The sequence below is a fragment of the Quercus suber genome, unplaced genomic scaffold (assembly GCF_002906115.3).
Source record: "Quercus suber isolate HL8 unplaced genomic scaffold, Cork oak 2.0 scaffold_35, whole genome shotgun sequence".
Classification (NCBI taxonomy): Eukaryota; Viridiplantae; Streptophyta; class Magnoliopsida; order Fagales; family Fagaceae; genus Quercus; species Quercus suber.
The window spans coordinates 1,371,425-1,389,623 of record NW_027069500.1 but is presented as its reverse complement, the minus strand read 5'-3'; the positions used below and the strand labels follow the sequence as shown (position 1 = coordinate 1,389,623).

At 36.5% G+C, this 18,199-nt stretch overlaps 1 protein-coding gene across 1 annotated transcript in view; it reads right to left on the bottom strand.

Annotated features, from left to right (window-relative positions):
* Nucleotides 1–6,206: 6,206 nt before the first annotated feature.
* Nucleotides 6,207–18,199, bottom strand: part of LOC111996750 (F-box/kelch-repeat protein At3g06240-like) — a 13,721-nt gene continuing 1,728 nt past the window's right edge. Inside the window, exon 2 of the mRNA XM_065770755.1 lies at nt 6,207–7,021. Coding sequence (XP_065626827.1) covers nt 6,207–7,021 — 815 coding nt within the window. The remainder of the gene's footprint in view (nt 7,022–18,199) is intronic.

Genomic DNA, 18,199 nt, shown 5'->3' with positions numbered 1-18,199 from the left:
TTGTTGAGAGGTGTAAGGACAAGACCGCTGAGTAAGTGTACCATGATTGTCTAAAAAGGATAGGAAAGATTTATCATTATATTCTTGAGCATTATCTGATCGAAAAACTTTGACGGTGCGATTGAACTGTGTTTGAATCATTTTATGAAATGTTTGGTAAATAGACACAAGTTCAGACCTATGATGAAGCAGATAAATCCAAGTATATCGAGAAAAATCATCCACAAATATGACAAAATATCTAGATCCCCCTCAGTAGGAACAGGTGCAGAACCCCAAATATCAGAATGTATAAGATCAAAGGGTGCAGAAGAAAATGAGTCACTATTATTAAAGGGCAATTTTGTTTGTTTGCCAAAATGACAGGAAGTACAATCAAATTTTTGAAACTGAACTGAACCTAAATGACCTTGAGAAGCTAACAACTGAAGACGAGATGAGGATGGATGACCAAGACGAGCATGCCATAGATCAGGTGAGGAGGTGGTAGTGGTAGCAACTGCAGAAACAACTTGTGAAGGAATCTTCAAGTCATGAACCTCAAACATGCGACCAACCTTACGGCCTGTCCCAAGCACTTGACCTGTCCGGGGATCCTGCACATCCACACCATGATTAGTAAAGAGAAGATCTACGCCTAATTCACAAAGTTGACCAACAAAAAGCAAATTGAGGGATAACTTTGGGATATGAAAAGTGTCACTAAGGGATAAACAAGGAGAAGAGATTGTTCCTTTATGACTAACAGGCATAGGAGTTCCATCAACAGTGTAAATGGTGATTGGATGTTCTAAGGGTGCCTTATCAGAAAATTGGGATTCATCAGGAGTCATATGGTTACAACATGCAGTATCAAAAAACCAAGGTTGTTTACCTGAGGTGACAGAAAGGGCAGTGGAAGTGCGGGATAAAACCTGTTGAACAACTGCCTCAATATCAGCCGTAGTAAGTAAGGAAGTCAAAGATGGACCTGTAGGAACCGATGGATCTGAAGGACATACAGCAGTTGCCCGAGGAAGAGAAGCTTTATTCTGGTCTTGCACAAATTTCTGCAGTTTACGACAAACTGAGATGTCATGGCCTTTAGCATGGCAAAACTCACAGCGAGTACCTTTGGAAGACTGAGAGGTGGGACGCCCAGAGTTTATCCGTGGAAGAGCAGTGAATGCAACAATGGGAGGCTGTGGAGATGGTGTAGCCAATACATGATCAGATGATGACATGTGATAAGCAAGCCGACGGTTTTCCTCAGAGATGAGCTCCTTCACTGCAGCATCAAGAGAAGGAGTAGGAGACCGGCTAAGCAGAGAAGCCCTAATAGGCTCAAAATCCTCACGCAAACCCATCATGAAGTACATAAATTTACGGCAATCCCGATATTTGGCAAAGAGCTCAATGTCCTTAGAACACACTAGTGGAGGATCTGCAGCAGAGAGTTGTTCCCACATAGTAGAAGTCTGAGAATAAAAATCAAAAATGGACTGACCTGTCTCTTGTCGCATTTGATAAAGTTTTGACTCAATGTGGAACTCTAAGCTTGAATCATTAGTACAATTATAGCGATCAGCCAAAAACTTCCAGGCAGCCTCAGCAGTCTCAAGACGAGGAAGAAGATTATGAATGGAGAGAATAGAGGTATTAATAAACCAAGACAAGATCTTACTCTGAATACTCTCCCATTCCTCTAGGCGATCTTCATAATCATCTGTTGTAACAGTAGTCGGGGAAGATTCTTCAGCAGCTATAACTTTGGACTTAGGGTTTGGTACTGGCTTAGGAATTGAACCAGTCACATATCTCCACAGTTTACGACCCTTGAGAAAAACAGTCATATTCTGAGACCATGCATGATAGCTAGTAGGACCATCCAACATAATGGTGATAGGACGTATGATGTCGCGTTCATTTTGTTTAGCCATAATGAAGAAAATGACCAAAAAATGAGATTTAGAGACCTCAAATGTAGAAACGGAGCCCAAAATCGGAATCTATGCGAAAAACTGAGCAAGACAGGTCCTGTTGAAAAATTTTGACCTTGGTCAAAGTCAAAGGGCAACGGTCTAGTCAACGGTCAACGGCTGATGCTGACGTGGGATGCTGACGTGGGATGATGACGTGGCTGAGTGACGTCACCCTAGGGCTGACATGGCAATCCGTGAAACGGAGCAGGGCACGTGAGGCGCATGGACTGTGCGTGGACGGCGCGTGAGGCGCGTGGAAAGGAGAGACGGCGCGTGAAGGCGCGTGGCAGAGCGTGGCGGCTCGTGCTCGTGAGGCAGAAACTTCTGGCGGCGCGTGGGGGCGCGTGGAAGGCTGTTTCTGGCAGATTTTTGTTAGGTTTTGCTCGGGACTGTCAGATCTGTCAATGTATGCCTTAACTTTGGCGGTTTGATCAACAAACTGACGAAATCCGAGTGTTCTAGGGTTGTGGGCATGACGGCGGTGACTCGCTTCTGACAGTGACAACCGGATGAAGGCGAGGGCAGCGGAAGAACGCCGGAGATGTCCACAGGAACCAAAAAATCAGAGGCAAGGCTTTGATACCATGTTAACAATATAAAGAGAGAGAATGACTGAATAGTCAGTATATTAATATGTGTAAAACAATGTACAAAAGAGAGCCTTTATATAGGCTAGGTATGTGTGCAGTACAAGTAATATAAGTGTAATACAAGTAATAGACTAGGCTAAGCCCAATGGGCTAATCTATACACTAGGCTAATCTATACACTAACATTTTACACCTAAACATGAGAAGGAAAACTTAGAATCATCTCGTTTGTCATCTCCCCTATAACAAAATATTTCAAAGTGTTTTGATTAAAAATAGTTCAATTATTCTTGGTCGCCGTCAGATAAGACATGTGCTCAAAAAATGTCAGAAACTGTATAGTCTGTTAACTCGTATTGTATTATACACGCATGAAACAAGTGTTAGGAGACAGTATAAAGTCAATTTCCATTCTCCCTTTGCTCTTTTCTTCTACTATCCTCTTTCCTATTCTTCTTCTTATCAATGATTTAGTTTCTGTGATCGGAAAAATATACATTTCAATTACATAGTCAAATTAATGGTATAGATAAAGAATTAAAGATTCAATCAAAGCATGCTTGATCACATGCTTTAAACGAGGTTGTAGACTAGATGCTAGGCACAATTATTTGTTAATATAAAAGATGCCTACATAAAAGGAAGAAAACACTTTACTACTTTAAATGCCAGAGTATGTTCTTTTAAACATATATATGTAGGAATAGCAATACCATTACCTACTCAATGATATTTCTCATTTACACGAAATGAAAAAGTTGTATTTCGTAACTTTTCTTGACACAGACATATATGCTCGATTCTTTTTCTTTTCTATCTTATTTTCCAATAGACTCCTCTCTATAATTTTTATACAAAAAGTTAGTATAACCAATCTTTTTTCTTCTCGTTGCTTTACTACATAGAGACCCGCTTTTAGTGCCAGAAAAAATAGATAGGTGCGTGAAGTGAAGATGTTCAGAGGAGGAATTTGAGTGTTTATACTTATAAATGGAGACCTTTTTTTTGGTGCCAAAAGAAATAGATATGTGCTTGAAGTGAAGATGTTCAGAGGTGGAATTCAAGAGTTTATTCTTATCTGAACTGGCTAGACTTTTTGTTGTAATACTATTTTCGAATCATTTCCAATTTTGGTATTATTCACAATCAAGCAAATTATGGATCATATTTGTTTGCCAAACTTCAAATTTATGTAGTTTGTTAGATGATGTACAACATGTTCCAATCTAGATAAAGCTGTTATCAAAAATTGGGGGAGAAAAGTTGAATGAGATCATTTTTTTTTTCTCTAATTGAATTTTAATTGTAGTTGTTTTCTAGCCAAGATTGAGATTTGTAAATTATTAGCAAATATTTCATGTCCATTCAAGAAGTCAAATAAAGTACAAAATTATTCTTAAATCAACATGCAATTAAAATGGTAAATGAAGGCATCAGCAACAAAATATGCTCATGAAGAAATTGGGTGAATAAAATCATATGAATGCCTAGGAGAAAATCCAATGAACTTGAAAGCCTAACAAATATGTATGTCTTAAATTCTTCCTCTTCACCCACTCAAAAGGTTCTATATACACATTCCATAGTACTATAAAATATAGCATGTTTCTTCAAGATAAAAAAGCACAAAAGTACAAATAGAAACATAATTTTAAGCAGCTGAACGTAGTTGTTGATTCGCATAAATTGACAATACACATGTGATTTGAGTCATAATTGCATTCCATATTTAAATATGCCTCGCAAAAGACAAAGATAGGGGGATATTGCAAGGTCAAATATATTCGAACAATTTATCAATCATAAAAATAAGCTTCTTGTAATTAACATTATAATTAGATGTGCTGCAGAAGCCAATAAAGACCATATAGCTTGAACAAAGGAATTAAGAATATGACCCTGGAATTTTAATACACACACTAAATAAGTAATTGGCTACTCCTTTTTCAACCTCCACAGTTTTAGAGCTTCTTTTTATTAACTTTCAATATTTTTTGATGAACTATTATCTTTCAATCTCTTCTACCATTTCCTCAATCTGTTGTTTATATTTTAGCAGAAAAATGATAATAGAAATGTCAAATGGAAATATCAAATGCCATAAAAGGATAATATAAATTCGGAACAAAAATTATGCTTTTAACAAACTGTGAGAGTACTTTTGTTTTAGCACTATGGCCCGAGGATCCTGGACCGTGTGAGGGGTACTTGGTGGACTGGGATCAATTCCCCGCAGCTAACAGGCTGATTTAGGAATAGATTTGTGCACAGAAACAAGCTTCCTACAATTACAAACAAACTAAAAAAAGAGTATTTGTATTGAACAACATTTATCAGTAAAGGAAATGCATAATAAGTGAAATAAAATGCGAAGAACATGTTAGGGATCCTCCGATTGATGAGGTATGTTTCATTAGTTTTTTCTTTTAAAACTGTGATTACAAAGCTCACTAAAAAAACATGGTGCAAGGTTCAAGTGAGTTCAAAAATTACAGACTTTGATAGCCATTCAAGCTTCAAAGACTTGCAAAGTTTGAATCCGTTGAATCCGAGCGTGTAATGTAGTGGCTGTTTCGGGGATCCCGGGAACAAGTTCCTCTGTTTTCCCTTTGGTTTAACAGAGTATCTCTTATATCTTTTGAGACTTTTAGAAAAAATAGCTCTCAGTTTCCTAACCAATGATCTATGCCTCTCCAAAAGTTGAATTCTATCTCTTCCTTTCCCCCCTTTTTATAGCACAGTGGCGGGCTCCTGGGGGTACTACCAATTTTCCTTTTTGCCCTTTGAAGTTGGTTCAGCGCCTGGTTGTCCCAGGGACATGTCGTTTCCTTTTTTTCTTATAGCTCTTCTCTTTTTGCTGCGACAGGATGAAAGTTTCCCAGCAAGCTTCCCATTTCCGAATTTCCCCTTGGTTGACCTGAGGTGTTTGTCTTTTCTTGCTCCAGCTTTCCCAGCTTTCCCAGTTGTACTTTCTTTGTCTTTTTTCTTCAAATGGTTGAGACCAAATCTCCTGCATCTTTATCTTTTTTTGTCTTTCTTCGAATGAGAGTCTCCCAGCGTGCCTTTTGTCCTTTTTTTTCTTATCAAGTCTGCTTCAATTTCTCCTCATGCGTCCGGGGATCCTCTGGCTCCGGTATTGCTTCTGGGCATCCCGACCCAAGTCTTCCTTCTGGGCTTGGTTGCTGTTTGCTTCATCTGTTTTTCTTGGGCCCTTTTCTTCGTGGACCTCTGAATCAAGTCTTCTGGGCTCCCTTCTTTTTCTTTCTTTTCCCCTTCCTTTCTTTTATTGTAAGAGCCCATCCTTTCTCTCTTTCTTTTTGTGAAATGGGCCTAAGGTCTTTTTTCATCTCTTTTCTTTTTGGGCCTATTTGTGGCTATATTAGTTATATATATTTTTGCACCTCAACACAAACTAACATGCCTACTACAATTAAAAGCACTACAAGGGTTTCAATTCATTCATACCATTAACGACTTCTCAGTAAGATATCACATTTGCACCATCAAGTAAAGCAAGGTTCTCCATGTAAGTAGCTATAACTAAAGGATGTATAGCTTGAATACTAGTCTCCTTCTCATATAGAGTTTCGGAGTCTATTAAAACATACTTATCTTCTAAGCTGTAGATTTCTTGGGTCTTCTTTTGGATTAAAAGTTATCCATACTTGGTGAAACCAATGAAACAAGTATGAGTTACAACTGGTACAACACAAAGTTTATTCCATGATTCACACACACCATACTCCCTCATCACCCGTACGCAACATAGCATGCCATGTGGTTGTTGTTCAAATTTTGCTAAAGCTAGTTTTTCCTTGACTGACGTAAGATTTTTCCCATCTTTGAAAGAGTGATCATCAGGCAGAGGTACCTCTTTGAATTTCTCACTATTGACATCAAATGACAATATCATTTCAATATACCGAATCTCTTGTCCTCCTCCATCTTCTATCATATCCAACATCCAATGCAAATGTCCACTAACAAATGGGAATGGCTTAACACAACTAAATTTGTAGAAAACGACATTGGGTCTCCATGAGATTCCAACTCTTTTCCATGAATCCGAACTTAATGTGTACACCTCAGCCTTAAGGGGATGCATAGGTTCAGTAAAAGGCCTTGAGATCCTCACAACCTTGTAATCATTTTTTTGAGAATGGTGAGCAAATCCAAGTTTAGCAAGATGTAATTGGCTTAAGCAAGTATCAGGAAACTTCTTAAATTTTCTAATGCTAGGGTTCCACAAGTATACAGCATTAAACCCAAAGAATGCATTATTAATTAGGGAGTTTTGCAGCCTAAAATCACTGAAATACAATAGTCCATTGCATGAACCAACTAAAAAGGCAAGCCCGGATCGAAAACTAAAGGGAATTTTAAACTCAGATATACCATCAAACATGCGGTCACAAGCAACCTTCAAGTCTTGATTGTCAAGATTAATTGTTGGCATGTGTATGACATAACCTTGATTGAGGCACAAAAACATATTAAGGTGGGTGGAAATGAAATTAGGGCTGGTAATGTGAAAGTACCAAGATTTGCGAACACACCTGAATCTTAAGAGTGATTTCACAGGTAGCCTTGCTAGGATGTCGAACACGATGTCACTTGGGAGATGGTTCTTCTTCTGTCAGAGGATCAGTGGTTGTGGTCGTGCTTCTTTCATTTGGGATATTTTACACCAGAAGAGGGGGACACCAAAGAGATAGAGAGAGAGTAAGCAACACTACTTTTGGAATAATTTTTTAATTCACATTGATAACTGATGAGGGATCAATAAGTTTTTCAAAATAGGCATAATATAATATTGTAAATTTTGCTCAACATTAATTCATTGGTATGCTCTCTTGGATTTATAAATCTAATTAAATACTTTGCAAATGTATCTTTTTTGAACGCTATATCCAGGTGGATCACTTCTTAAGTTTGGTAAAGTATATTCGTTTGTTTTGACTATTATACTTTTTCATAGATATATAGTTTTCCAAGTTTCCAAAATTTCTAATGTAGGTCAAAGGAAAACCAAAAGTTGGTAAATGAAAATCCTTAACAAAAATTTGGCTTACTCTTAAGAGGTTGTTTTCTATGTTTATTTTATGAAAAACATTTTCACTCTCATAGTTTCCCTTTCATGTTTTGAATTCTACAATTAATGTTCTTAATTTTTTTTGTACTAGATACCAAAAAAAAAATTCCAACTCATTTTCAAGTTGGCTACCAAATACAAGAAAATGAGACATTTTTCAAGAAAATTTATTTTGGAAAACCACGCATCTATATCTATCTATATATATATATATATAAAGCCGAAGCATGGCATTTATTGTTGCTACACTCCTGTTGAGCCACATCAGCGGCTACGTCGTCGGTCCCACTAACTTTCTTTTTTTCTTTTTCTTTTCCTTTTGCAAATTAACATTTTCCCAATCACATAAAAAAAAAATTTTAAATTCTCCATCTCTTAATTAACATTTCCTAACTTTTCAACTTTCCATTTATTATTTCATCAAACTCAATCCGATAATAATTCAAACTTTCTTCAACTTTATGACTCTCCCTCTCCCCAATCAAGTAGTTATGAAAACTATTAAATTGCCACTCTATTAGAATTGTAAAAAAATAAATAAAAAATAAAAAATAAAAAATAAAAACTACTGATTTTTTGTCTATATATATTTGCAATTTCTCTACCTCACTACTAGAAATTTGGAAAGTCCCTTTAAAGTGAAGTTTTTTTTTTTTTTTTCCTCTCCCATATTCTTTAGGTTTTCCGAATTAAATTTGTTTGTGATGTGTCATCGAAGATCTCAGGTGCCAACAATATTGGTTCCCATAAACCAACCAAAAAAATCTCAAAGCCATGGTGAAGAATACATTAAAAGAATCATAATGGGGTCTGACTACTATAGTTTATGTGGTCGTTAATCATGGATGAGTTTTTTTCCATTGATGGGATATCTCTTATGTGCATTTGTGTGATACATTCACCATTATGGATAAATAATTCTCTTTGTATATGTGTAGCATAAATCAGTTCTATTGTACATACATATTGGTTATGACATGAATATAGATGCATAACTTAGTACAAGATATGTCACTTTTTTTTTTGTTGGTATTGTAAAAAATTTAGATATTATTATGGGATGCCTTTGTTGTAAGACTTTTGCCAAAATTGTAGAATTTGATGTCAGTGGAAAGAAAATTAAATCAAAGGACATATATAAAACTATATAAGGTAGCAATACACAACCCAAAAAAAAAAAAAAGACTAGGGTGAAAGATTATCCAAGTTTGGACAAAGCCACAAAATCCACGAAGATTGATTGAATGTGAGAAATTCCATAAAGATGTATGCTTGGCTCTATGAAGAAATTGAATTTGGATAAAATATGAAGAAGACCAATTGAATTGAATTGAGTTTTCTATCACAAGTCCTCTCTCTCCTTATTGTTTTGATTTAATTTTTGTTTAAGCTAATACTTAGTTAAAAAGTTTAGTTGTATTCTAGATATTCAAGAGAAGAAAATTCTAAAAAGAAAATCAACTTGCTAAAAAAAATAGCATAATCCAAAATCCAAAACTAAAAACTCAAATTATTTTCAACAAATTTAGGAGAACAAATTATATTTATATCAAAAGTACAAAGTAATTATCTATTCCCACGTATTGCATGGGTCTATGACTAATATATTTATAATAATTGGAATAAAAAATAACTTTCAAATGTAGAGCAATAAACCTAATGCATATAAAAAGTATTATTGTAGTTTCACCAAACGATAACAAGTATCTAGTAATCTCAATCTGCATAAATAAATACATATTCAATATATTACCTATAACCCATACACACACACACACACACACAAAACATATATAAAAATGCAAGACTAAAATTAAATTTTTTTTTTTTTTAATTTCCAAAGCCAACTAGAAGTACAAGTATACAACTCCACCCTAAGAGCATTCTTAGCAAGGATTGCAAAAAAATTAGCATTTACCATCTCAAAACCCATCTTTATAACATATAACACACCACTTTACATCATCCTTTCCATCAAAACTTCTATTTTTTTAACACTTCATTTAAATATTCTTTCTTTATCATTTTTTAATCTTTTTTTTTCCCAGTCTGTTTCTCTGACTCTCTCTCCTCTGTGTCTCTCTTTCACAACCCAGCGCCATCGTCCACCATATACACCCACCCATTTCACAACCACCAAATCCATCCACCATCGCCGCAACCCCCTGTACGAAGAACAAAAAAAGAAAAAAACCAAAGCATAACCACAACCATCCACCAAAATCACAAACAACCAACACCCAACCACCACAAAAACAACCAGCAAACCCACTAGCAGACCCATCACGCCAAACCAAAACCCACATGAACCAAAACTAGATCTGTGAACCAAAGCCCATCACACACACATAAACCCAGGATCGGTGACCCACAACCCATGCCGAACCAAAACCACGACCATAAACCATAGTAGAGAGAAAAAAAAAAAAAAAAAAAGAAACCTCCATTTCCGAACCTCCACCATGACCATTGGACTGTCAAACCCACGACCCATGCCCATCAAACCACAATTGCCGACCACAAATCATCACCGCCACCACCCACGACCATCGAACCATCCAATCGGACTCAAACTCATCAGACCACGACCCTGACCAGCGGACCATGCCGAACCATGGTACAAAGGAGAGAAGAGGGAAGAGAGAAGTGATAGGAAAGAGAAAGACGAATAATAAGAAGAAAAGAAAGTGGCCCCACCTGAATTTAAAAAAAAAAAATTTAAGTTTTACAATTGGTGAATAGTGCAGTCTCAAATTTGAGACTGCACTGTTCATCAATTGCAAAAATTATCCATACTATTATTTAAAGGGTTTAATATTTAAAACTCTTAATAAAGGTTGTTTTTTAGAGTTTATGAGAGCATACAGATGAAAATGCTATTTCCTTTTATTACTTTTTTATTCATCTTTCTCTCACCTCCTGATTAAAATATAACTTTATCTTCACGTTCAGCCACTCCTTTTCTGCTTCACCATCTCCACTCTCCTGTTCTCTTTTCTTCTCCCTTTTGCTTTCTCTTTCCAGAATGAATCATGAGCCATTACAGATTTCGTCTCTACCATCTCACAAATTCCACCATCATTGATCTATAGAATCAGGTTCACCGGTTTTTTCCCCCCTTTTTTTCGATCTCTCCTCTCTGTTTTATGATCTGATACACCGAATCGGACGAGTTCATCTCAGAGCCGCCGATTCGCAGTTCAATCTCAGCCACCACCGATTGCTTCTCTACCATCTCACAATTTCCACCATCACTGATTTATAAAATCAGATTCACCAGTTTTTTTTCCCCCCTTTTTTCCCCTTTTTTTCGATCTCTTCCCTTTGTTCTATGATCTGATACACCAAATCGAACGAATTCATCTCAGAGTCGCCAATTCGCATTTCAATCTCAGCCACCACCGATTGCCTCTCTACCATCTCACAATTTCCACCACCAAGTTCTAAGTTTTTATTGATTATTTTTTTTAAATGCTAAATGAAAAATATGAATTTAAAAAAATATGACAGTTGAATAAGAGGATTATTTAAAAATGTTACCGTTTAAGTTTCACAGTTTTTGGAGGATGCTTTAGTGAAAGTCAGACATCCCTCCGACTGGACATTGTTTGGCAAGTTGAGGACATCTAATATGACCAAGATCCTATTTATATAGTAACTGTGTAGGAAAAATATAAAGGTAGAACTTTTTGAGCAAGACTCTGGCTCAGGAACCAAAGAGGTAGCGGTTTTGACTCTCCTGGGTTGTTGATGTGCATGCTTTGCTGGTTCTTAGGTGCATTGAGTAATTTTAGAAATAAAAATGAAAGGAAACGCGTATATAGACCAATGGTTTGAGACTGTCAAGAAGTCTGAGAGGTGTTACAATGGGGCTTGGCCATTGGCATGGGGAGAGAAGCAGTTGGTATGTATTAAGAACAAGAATGTTACCGTTTAGAACAAGAATATGACTGTTAGAAACAATAATAATAAAAAAGAATAAAATAAGAATTAAAAAGAGTTAAAAAATAATATTTAAATAAAATGGTAAAAAAATAAAATATCTGATAAATAATATATTGTAAAATAATATATTAAAATGATAAAATAAATTTTTAGTATATCAAAATGGTATTTTTTATGAGAATGCTCTAAGCCAAACAAGTCTTATTAGATAAGACTCACCGACAAAAAAAAAACAAAATAGAAGTCAAGCGCTCTAGTACGCCCACGGCCCCATCTACAAGTCTTATTAGACAAGACTCCGCCTACAGTAAAAACACAGAATGCTGCAGAAAAAATCAAATAAGAAGAGAAACTCAGAGAGAGAATAAAACGTATAATCAAAATCAAGCCAGGGTCTGCAAATTGCTTTTATAGAATAGACAGAAAATTGCGCGAAACGATGCCAACTCGAAAAAAGAGTTGCATATTCACGTGAAATGTTAGAAGCAGAACAGGTACAAATCATACAGTTTACACAAATGAATCTACGTTATGTCCAGTCGGCCAATAATCCAAAAGAGGCCAAAAAAAATCATAATATTATATAATATAAATAAAGTATAATATAGATAAAGTAGATGGAAGTCATTGAATAATCAAAACTACCAACTGTCAGACACAAATCAACTTTATCGAAAAGCAAAGATCACCAATTAATTTTATAATATTAACGAGAAGACCCAAAATAATTAAATACGAAAGCAATATCGTGAAAAGAAAGCTGTTTGCACAGGCAATATCAATTCGCGCCCAGAAGCACAGATTAAATATAGCACAGTAATTCACACTGATTCATTACAAAAATAAATTAAAATATATAAAATTTGCTTTAAATTTATTAGATATATATCAACAATTTATTTTTATGATTAACAAAAAAAACCACGTATGTATCTAAATATAAATAACAACACCAATAGATATAATAGCAAAAATAATAAATAAATATTGTACACATATAAAAAGAAATTTACAAATAATTAATAACTTACAGACTAAATGTGTGAAGGGTGAATGATTCAAATCAAGTCTTGTATCACAATCTCTTTAAAACAATTTCGCTCCTCACACAATCTGTGATACTTTGAGACACACAGACGTATACCTCTGAGGATAAAATGATCTACAATACGGAGAAGAAACACACAAGGTTCATGCTCTAAGAACTCCTCTATGTCTCTTTCTCTCTCTTTTGACTCAAATGAATGCACAAAATATTTTCTCTCTGAGAAAGTTTTTTCCAGAAAAGTTAATTTTCATGAATTCGAGATTATGAATTTATATACGTTAGTGAACAGACACACGGTTCAAATAATAACTACTGTGCACAAACTGACTAACTCAAAAATAAAATAATAAAAAATTATTATTTGAACAAGAGAGCCTAGTCCACATATGCCAAAACCCAATCCAATGTCCAATCCATGAGCATATAAACTCACATACTATCTATTTCCTTTCCTATGTGGGACTAGGATTTTCACCACTTTTAATAACATCTTCAAGTGAACATATTAAACGTCAATTTTTTATTCACCACATACTATTTTTCCAACAGATTTTGTATAATTTATGTTTCTTACTAACCCCCTAGAAAATAATTTAGAGTTAAGAGTGTTCAAATTTTTATTTTAAAGGGTAAAAAGAAATTTTATATTCATATATATTGCCAGTTCTCGTGGGTTCGTTTGAACCCCTGGGTTGAACATGGTGTAGCCCCAAAGCCTTCGAATATCTAACATGTTATGATACTATAGTCTAGGTAAGGACTAAATAATGCAACAACAACAATAAGTACTTTAGGGTATTTTCCTTTAGGCCCGGGGGGGCGGGGCCCCTTTAGGTCAGTTCTTGGGTTTGTCCAGATATTATGTACATGCAATTTGTAATGAAATCGTGCAAAATGAACTTTATTTTTTATTTTTTAATGTAAATATATTTCAATCCATGCATGGAAGAATCGCTAACTCCTATTGTCATGCCTCAAACTCGGTAAGAACTAGGCAGGTGAAAACAGCCACACACTTATAAAGTTTACATCTTATAAGTGTGAAAAGCTTTCTTAACAACTAAAAAATTATCTTCAAGGAAAATTTCACCAATAAATCCAAAAATATCTTCAATAATGCAAATCTCAAAGGATATCCAAAATAATAATCTTCCAACATTATAAAGAAAATAAACTAAATCTTTGAGACTAAAGTCTAAGCAAAAGACAATATTAAACATAAAAGTCCAAATATGATTCCAATGATTCCTAAACTTCACTCATACTTGATAGGTCACAATATGAATGACCCCTTGTGATTAACCCTAATTAATTAATTTAGCCAAGTAATTAATTAATCAATTAATCATGCAATTTTATGGAAGCACAAACAAATCACCAATCAACTAAATATGCAGCGGAAAATAAATAACACGGTGATTTGTTTACGAATGGGGAAAACCCTAATGGCAAAAACCCCACTGGGTGATTTTCAGGTCACCACTCCCGAAACTCCACTATTATCAAATCAAGCGGTTACAAGTAAAGAAATCCCAAGTACCTTACCAACCTACAGTTGAACCCTTACCCCAATACCAATTGGACTTGATCTGTAGTGACAGTCTCCACCTTTGATGCACGGCTCCCAAGTACGTGACTAACCAATGCGCGATCCAAGTACCGACTTCAAACACCAACTGATGAAGAATGGTTGGCTGCAAAGTTCTTCAGATCATCCTTTCTGATGAATAGCAGGAAGATGCTTGGTTACAAAACCCTATGGTGCAAATACACAGCAACTTCTTGATGGAAGATGAACTAGGTCAAGAACTTCGTCTGTTGATCACAATTTGCTTAAACAGAGATTGCTCAATGATAATGCAACTTGTGTCACCCAAAACGGCTCTTAAAATAATCCTTTTATATGTTTAGGGTTAGAAGAAAAGAAGGCCCAAAAACATATTCACGGATCCCAAGAAAATCAGATTGGAAATCTGACTTTTTAAATCTCGACAGATAGCAGGTGTCGAGGTAGCTGTCGAGAGGTGCGAGCTTTATAAATTTTGCACTTCAACTTGCTTTCTCTTGGACAGACTTGATGACTTCAAACTTGATCTTGAAACATTGTTTCTTGAAGTATTAAAAACACCTAAACTACCCAATTACAAGCAAAGTGCGTTTTGTCAAAGGATTAGCCAATTTACATAACTAAGTGACATATGTTCTTAAACAAGTTAAAACATATATGTCCTAACAATCTCCTCCTTTGGCAATCCGTGACAAAACCACAACAAACAAATGAGCATATGAGAGAAGTCATAAATCACTCAACTCATATTCACTTGTTGAATACAATAAAATCTATCCTAACACAAACTCTTGAAAAACTTTGCAAGAGAGAGCTTATGATAAGTAGACTTTGACAACCTGTATTTCTGAAACACTTTAAACAAAACTCATCAAGGCATCTTGTGTGAAACAGAAATAAATAGATTGCATACAAGTATAAAGAACATGTGTATAAAGATAGAAAAGAAACAACACATGAAGAGAGAGGTGAAAGAAACATACATCAACATATATAAGAGATAAGATAAGTACAATGTATGTAAAAATGGTCAAAGGACCTCATATACAAGACCAATGTATCTAAGAGATAAGAAAAAATACATATAGCCTCACTACATCCCTCAAAAATATGATAACACTCCCCTATCAAAAATGTCCTATATACTAACTCTCCTCCTAAGATGACTACTCTCATAGCCCAAAACTACTCCCCCTTTTTGTCACGAGTGACAAAGGGTAGAGTGTCATGCAGACATCTCATCGCAGAGCTAGCATCCCCATCATCATCATCATCATCATCATCCTCATCATCCTCAGACTCTGACGCTGCTGGAGTAGATGGTGAGACTCTGGAGCAAATCTACCCATGATCGCCTGTCGTCGTGCAATACGACCCACACGAACATTCACCTGATACAACTCAGCAGAGAATGTATCAAGACGAGTGTCCATGCGCTGCAGCTGCGCCATAATATCACCAAGGGAACATCGCTCGAAGAGGAAGAAGGAGCAGATGTAGAAGGAGTGGATCTGGGGCGCCGAACGGGAGGGAGGAGTGGCACCTGGCTGTCTCGACCTGAACTGCGCCTCACTACGTTTTACGGTAGCGGCGTCTATGGCAGATATGTGTGTGAAGTGGTCGGACACAGGAAAGGGAACAGAAAAGTGGCGTAGAATTCGCGTGATAGCAGAAGGAAAGATGAGCTTATCACGGGACGCCGAATCAAGATAGACCTCTATGATAGATCGGATGAAGTGAGAAGGGAAGTCTATAGTAAGATGCTCAAGCAAGGAAAGCAAAAATCGAGCACGAGGCTCTGTGATAGAGTTATAGTGAGAAAGAGGATGGAGAACAAAAGTCATCACCATGTTAATGAATCTAGGACCTTTAGCAAAAGGCCTACATGATGTGAACTGATGCTCACCCCAATCAGCAGGGCGCTCACAAAAAGCAGATATGAGCTCATCTTTGGACACAGTCCTCAGACGCTCACAAGAGGGGTAATCTGGAAACTCTATCCTAGGTACTCTAAGCACATCCGCAACAAGTTGCGGTGTGACAGGAATGCGCATACCTCGAACGCGAGTAACAAAATGAGGTACTGAAAGATCAATCCCGTGCATGTTGGAGTAGAACTCCTGTATCAGCACGAGAGGGCAAGTGACCGGGATGTCACACAGTGACCCCCATCCCCTACTGTTAATGACAGAGGGAAGGTCAGTATCGGCGAAGTCCGCCAGAATAACTGGCGTTCCGAATGAACACCTCGTTTAGAAAAGTTCTCCGAAAATGCCTTATGAGCATCTCCATCACGGAACCGAATGTTAAAGGAGTAGTATCTGAAGAAGTAGAAGCTCCAGAACGCAGAGGGTTCCGAGCAGGAGTAGATTTACGTTTGGGTGCCATAGACACGACTAACGTAAAAGAATGAGAAAAGATAGAGAGGGAGACAATCAGAAAAGTCCCAACACAGTTCAAATATATCAAATATGTTGAACAACAAGTACGTATGCATGGGAATGCATGAGCATGTGACATGCAAAAGAAAAAAACATCATGGGCTCAGCCCAATCCAATCCTAGCAGCACACAATCATAAAGCACACATCTAAATGCATGTAAATATCATTATAATGCAAATGAAATGCAATGTATGACATTTTGAAATCATCTAAGTGCAAACCCAACCCAAAATTTGAAGAAAACTCAACAATTTTGAAAAACCCCAAATTTTTATGAAAAATCCCAAAAATTAGGTTTTCAAACATGAAATGCATGAAAAAGAAAGGGAAAAGTGATCTTACCAAGAGATTGAAGCAAGGAATGAGCAAGATCCAAGTGGGGTTGAAGATTGAGTGAGAAAATCAAGTCTGGAAGATGAAAAGCCACGGACAGATCGAGTGAGATCGAGAGAAATGAGGAAAAATCGCGATCTGCACTTAAATAGGCACCTCAGTAATTCTCGACAGCTGAGGTGTCGAGAGGTATCGAGGAAGCTGTCGAGGAAGGTATCGAGGAAAATGCCTTCGACAGATGCATGGTATCGAGAGGTATCGAGGATCAAGGCCAAATGCAGAATCAAGAAGCTCGATCGATCGACAGGTATCGAGAAGCTGTCGAAAGGACAGAAGAAATCTCGATCGATCCACAAGGTATCGAGACAGGTGTCGAGAAAGAAGACTCAACCAGCATAAGTGAATCTCGATCGATCCATCAGGTGTCGAGTAATCTATCGAGGGGACAGAGATTTTCTCGATCGATCCATCAGGTGTCGAAGAGGTGTCGAGATTGCGATAAAAAACAACTTGAGAAGCTCGACAGATGACAGGTATCGAGGAGGTGTCGAGGAAGGTGTCGAGCCAACAGTAAAAACCAGTTTTCGAGGAAGGAAAACACAGACATGAATGCAATCCAACACACATCTCAACCAAAGATCCACTCAACATATAAACCTCTCAAAAACATCTCTCAACAAGAAAATAAGCACAAGGATCATGCAAAACACACACACACACTAAACAAGTCTAACCAATTTTATATTTCAAAAACAAGTTATGACAGTTTAGTGAGCATACATTAGCACATGTAAAACCTTTGTATGGCCAAATCACATTGTACCTGCCATGTATCTAAAGTAGCAAAGAATATTGCGTGTATTGTGTGAAAAACATCGCAAGATTGCATATGTGTATAAATGTTATGACGATCTGAGATATGAGAAAATAACTTTTAACATCACACACAATCATAACTGTTTGATGGGGACTATCACCTTGAGGTACATCCTATAACTCCCACATCTCTAGAATACACGCTTGCAACCATATGTAAAGCATTTTTAATCTTTTTCTTTTTATTTTCTTTGCATATTTTCTTTTATTTTAGCATATCATACATGGGTATATACAAGAGAGAAAAGAAATACCCAAGATGGTTAAGCATTTGACATCGCACTTTTGCTATGCCGAAGCATACGAATGTCTTTGACACTGCACTTTTGCTAGTGCCGAAGCAT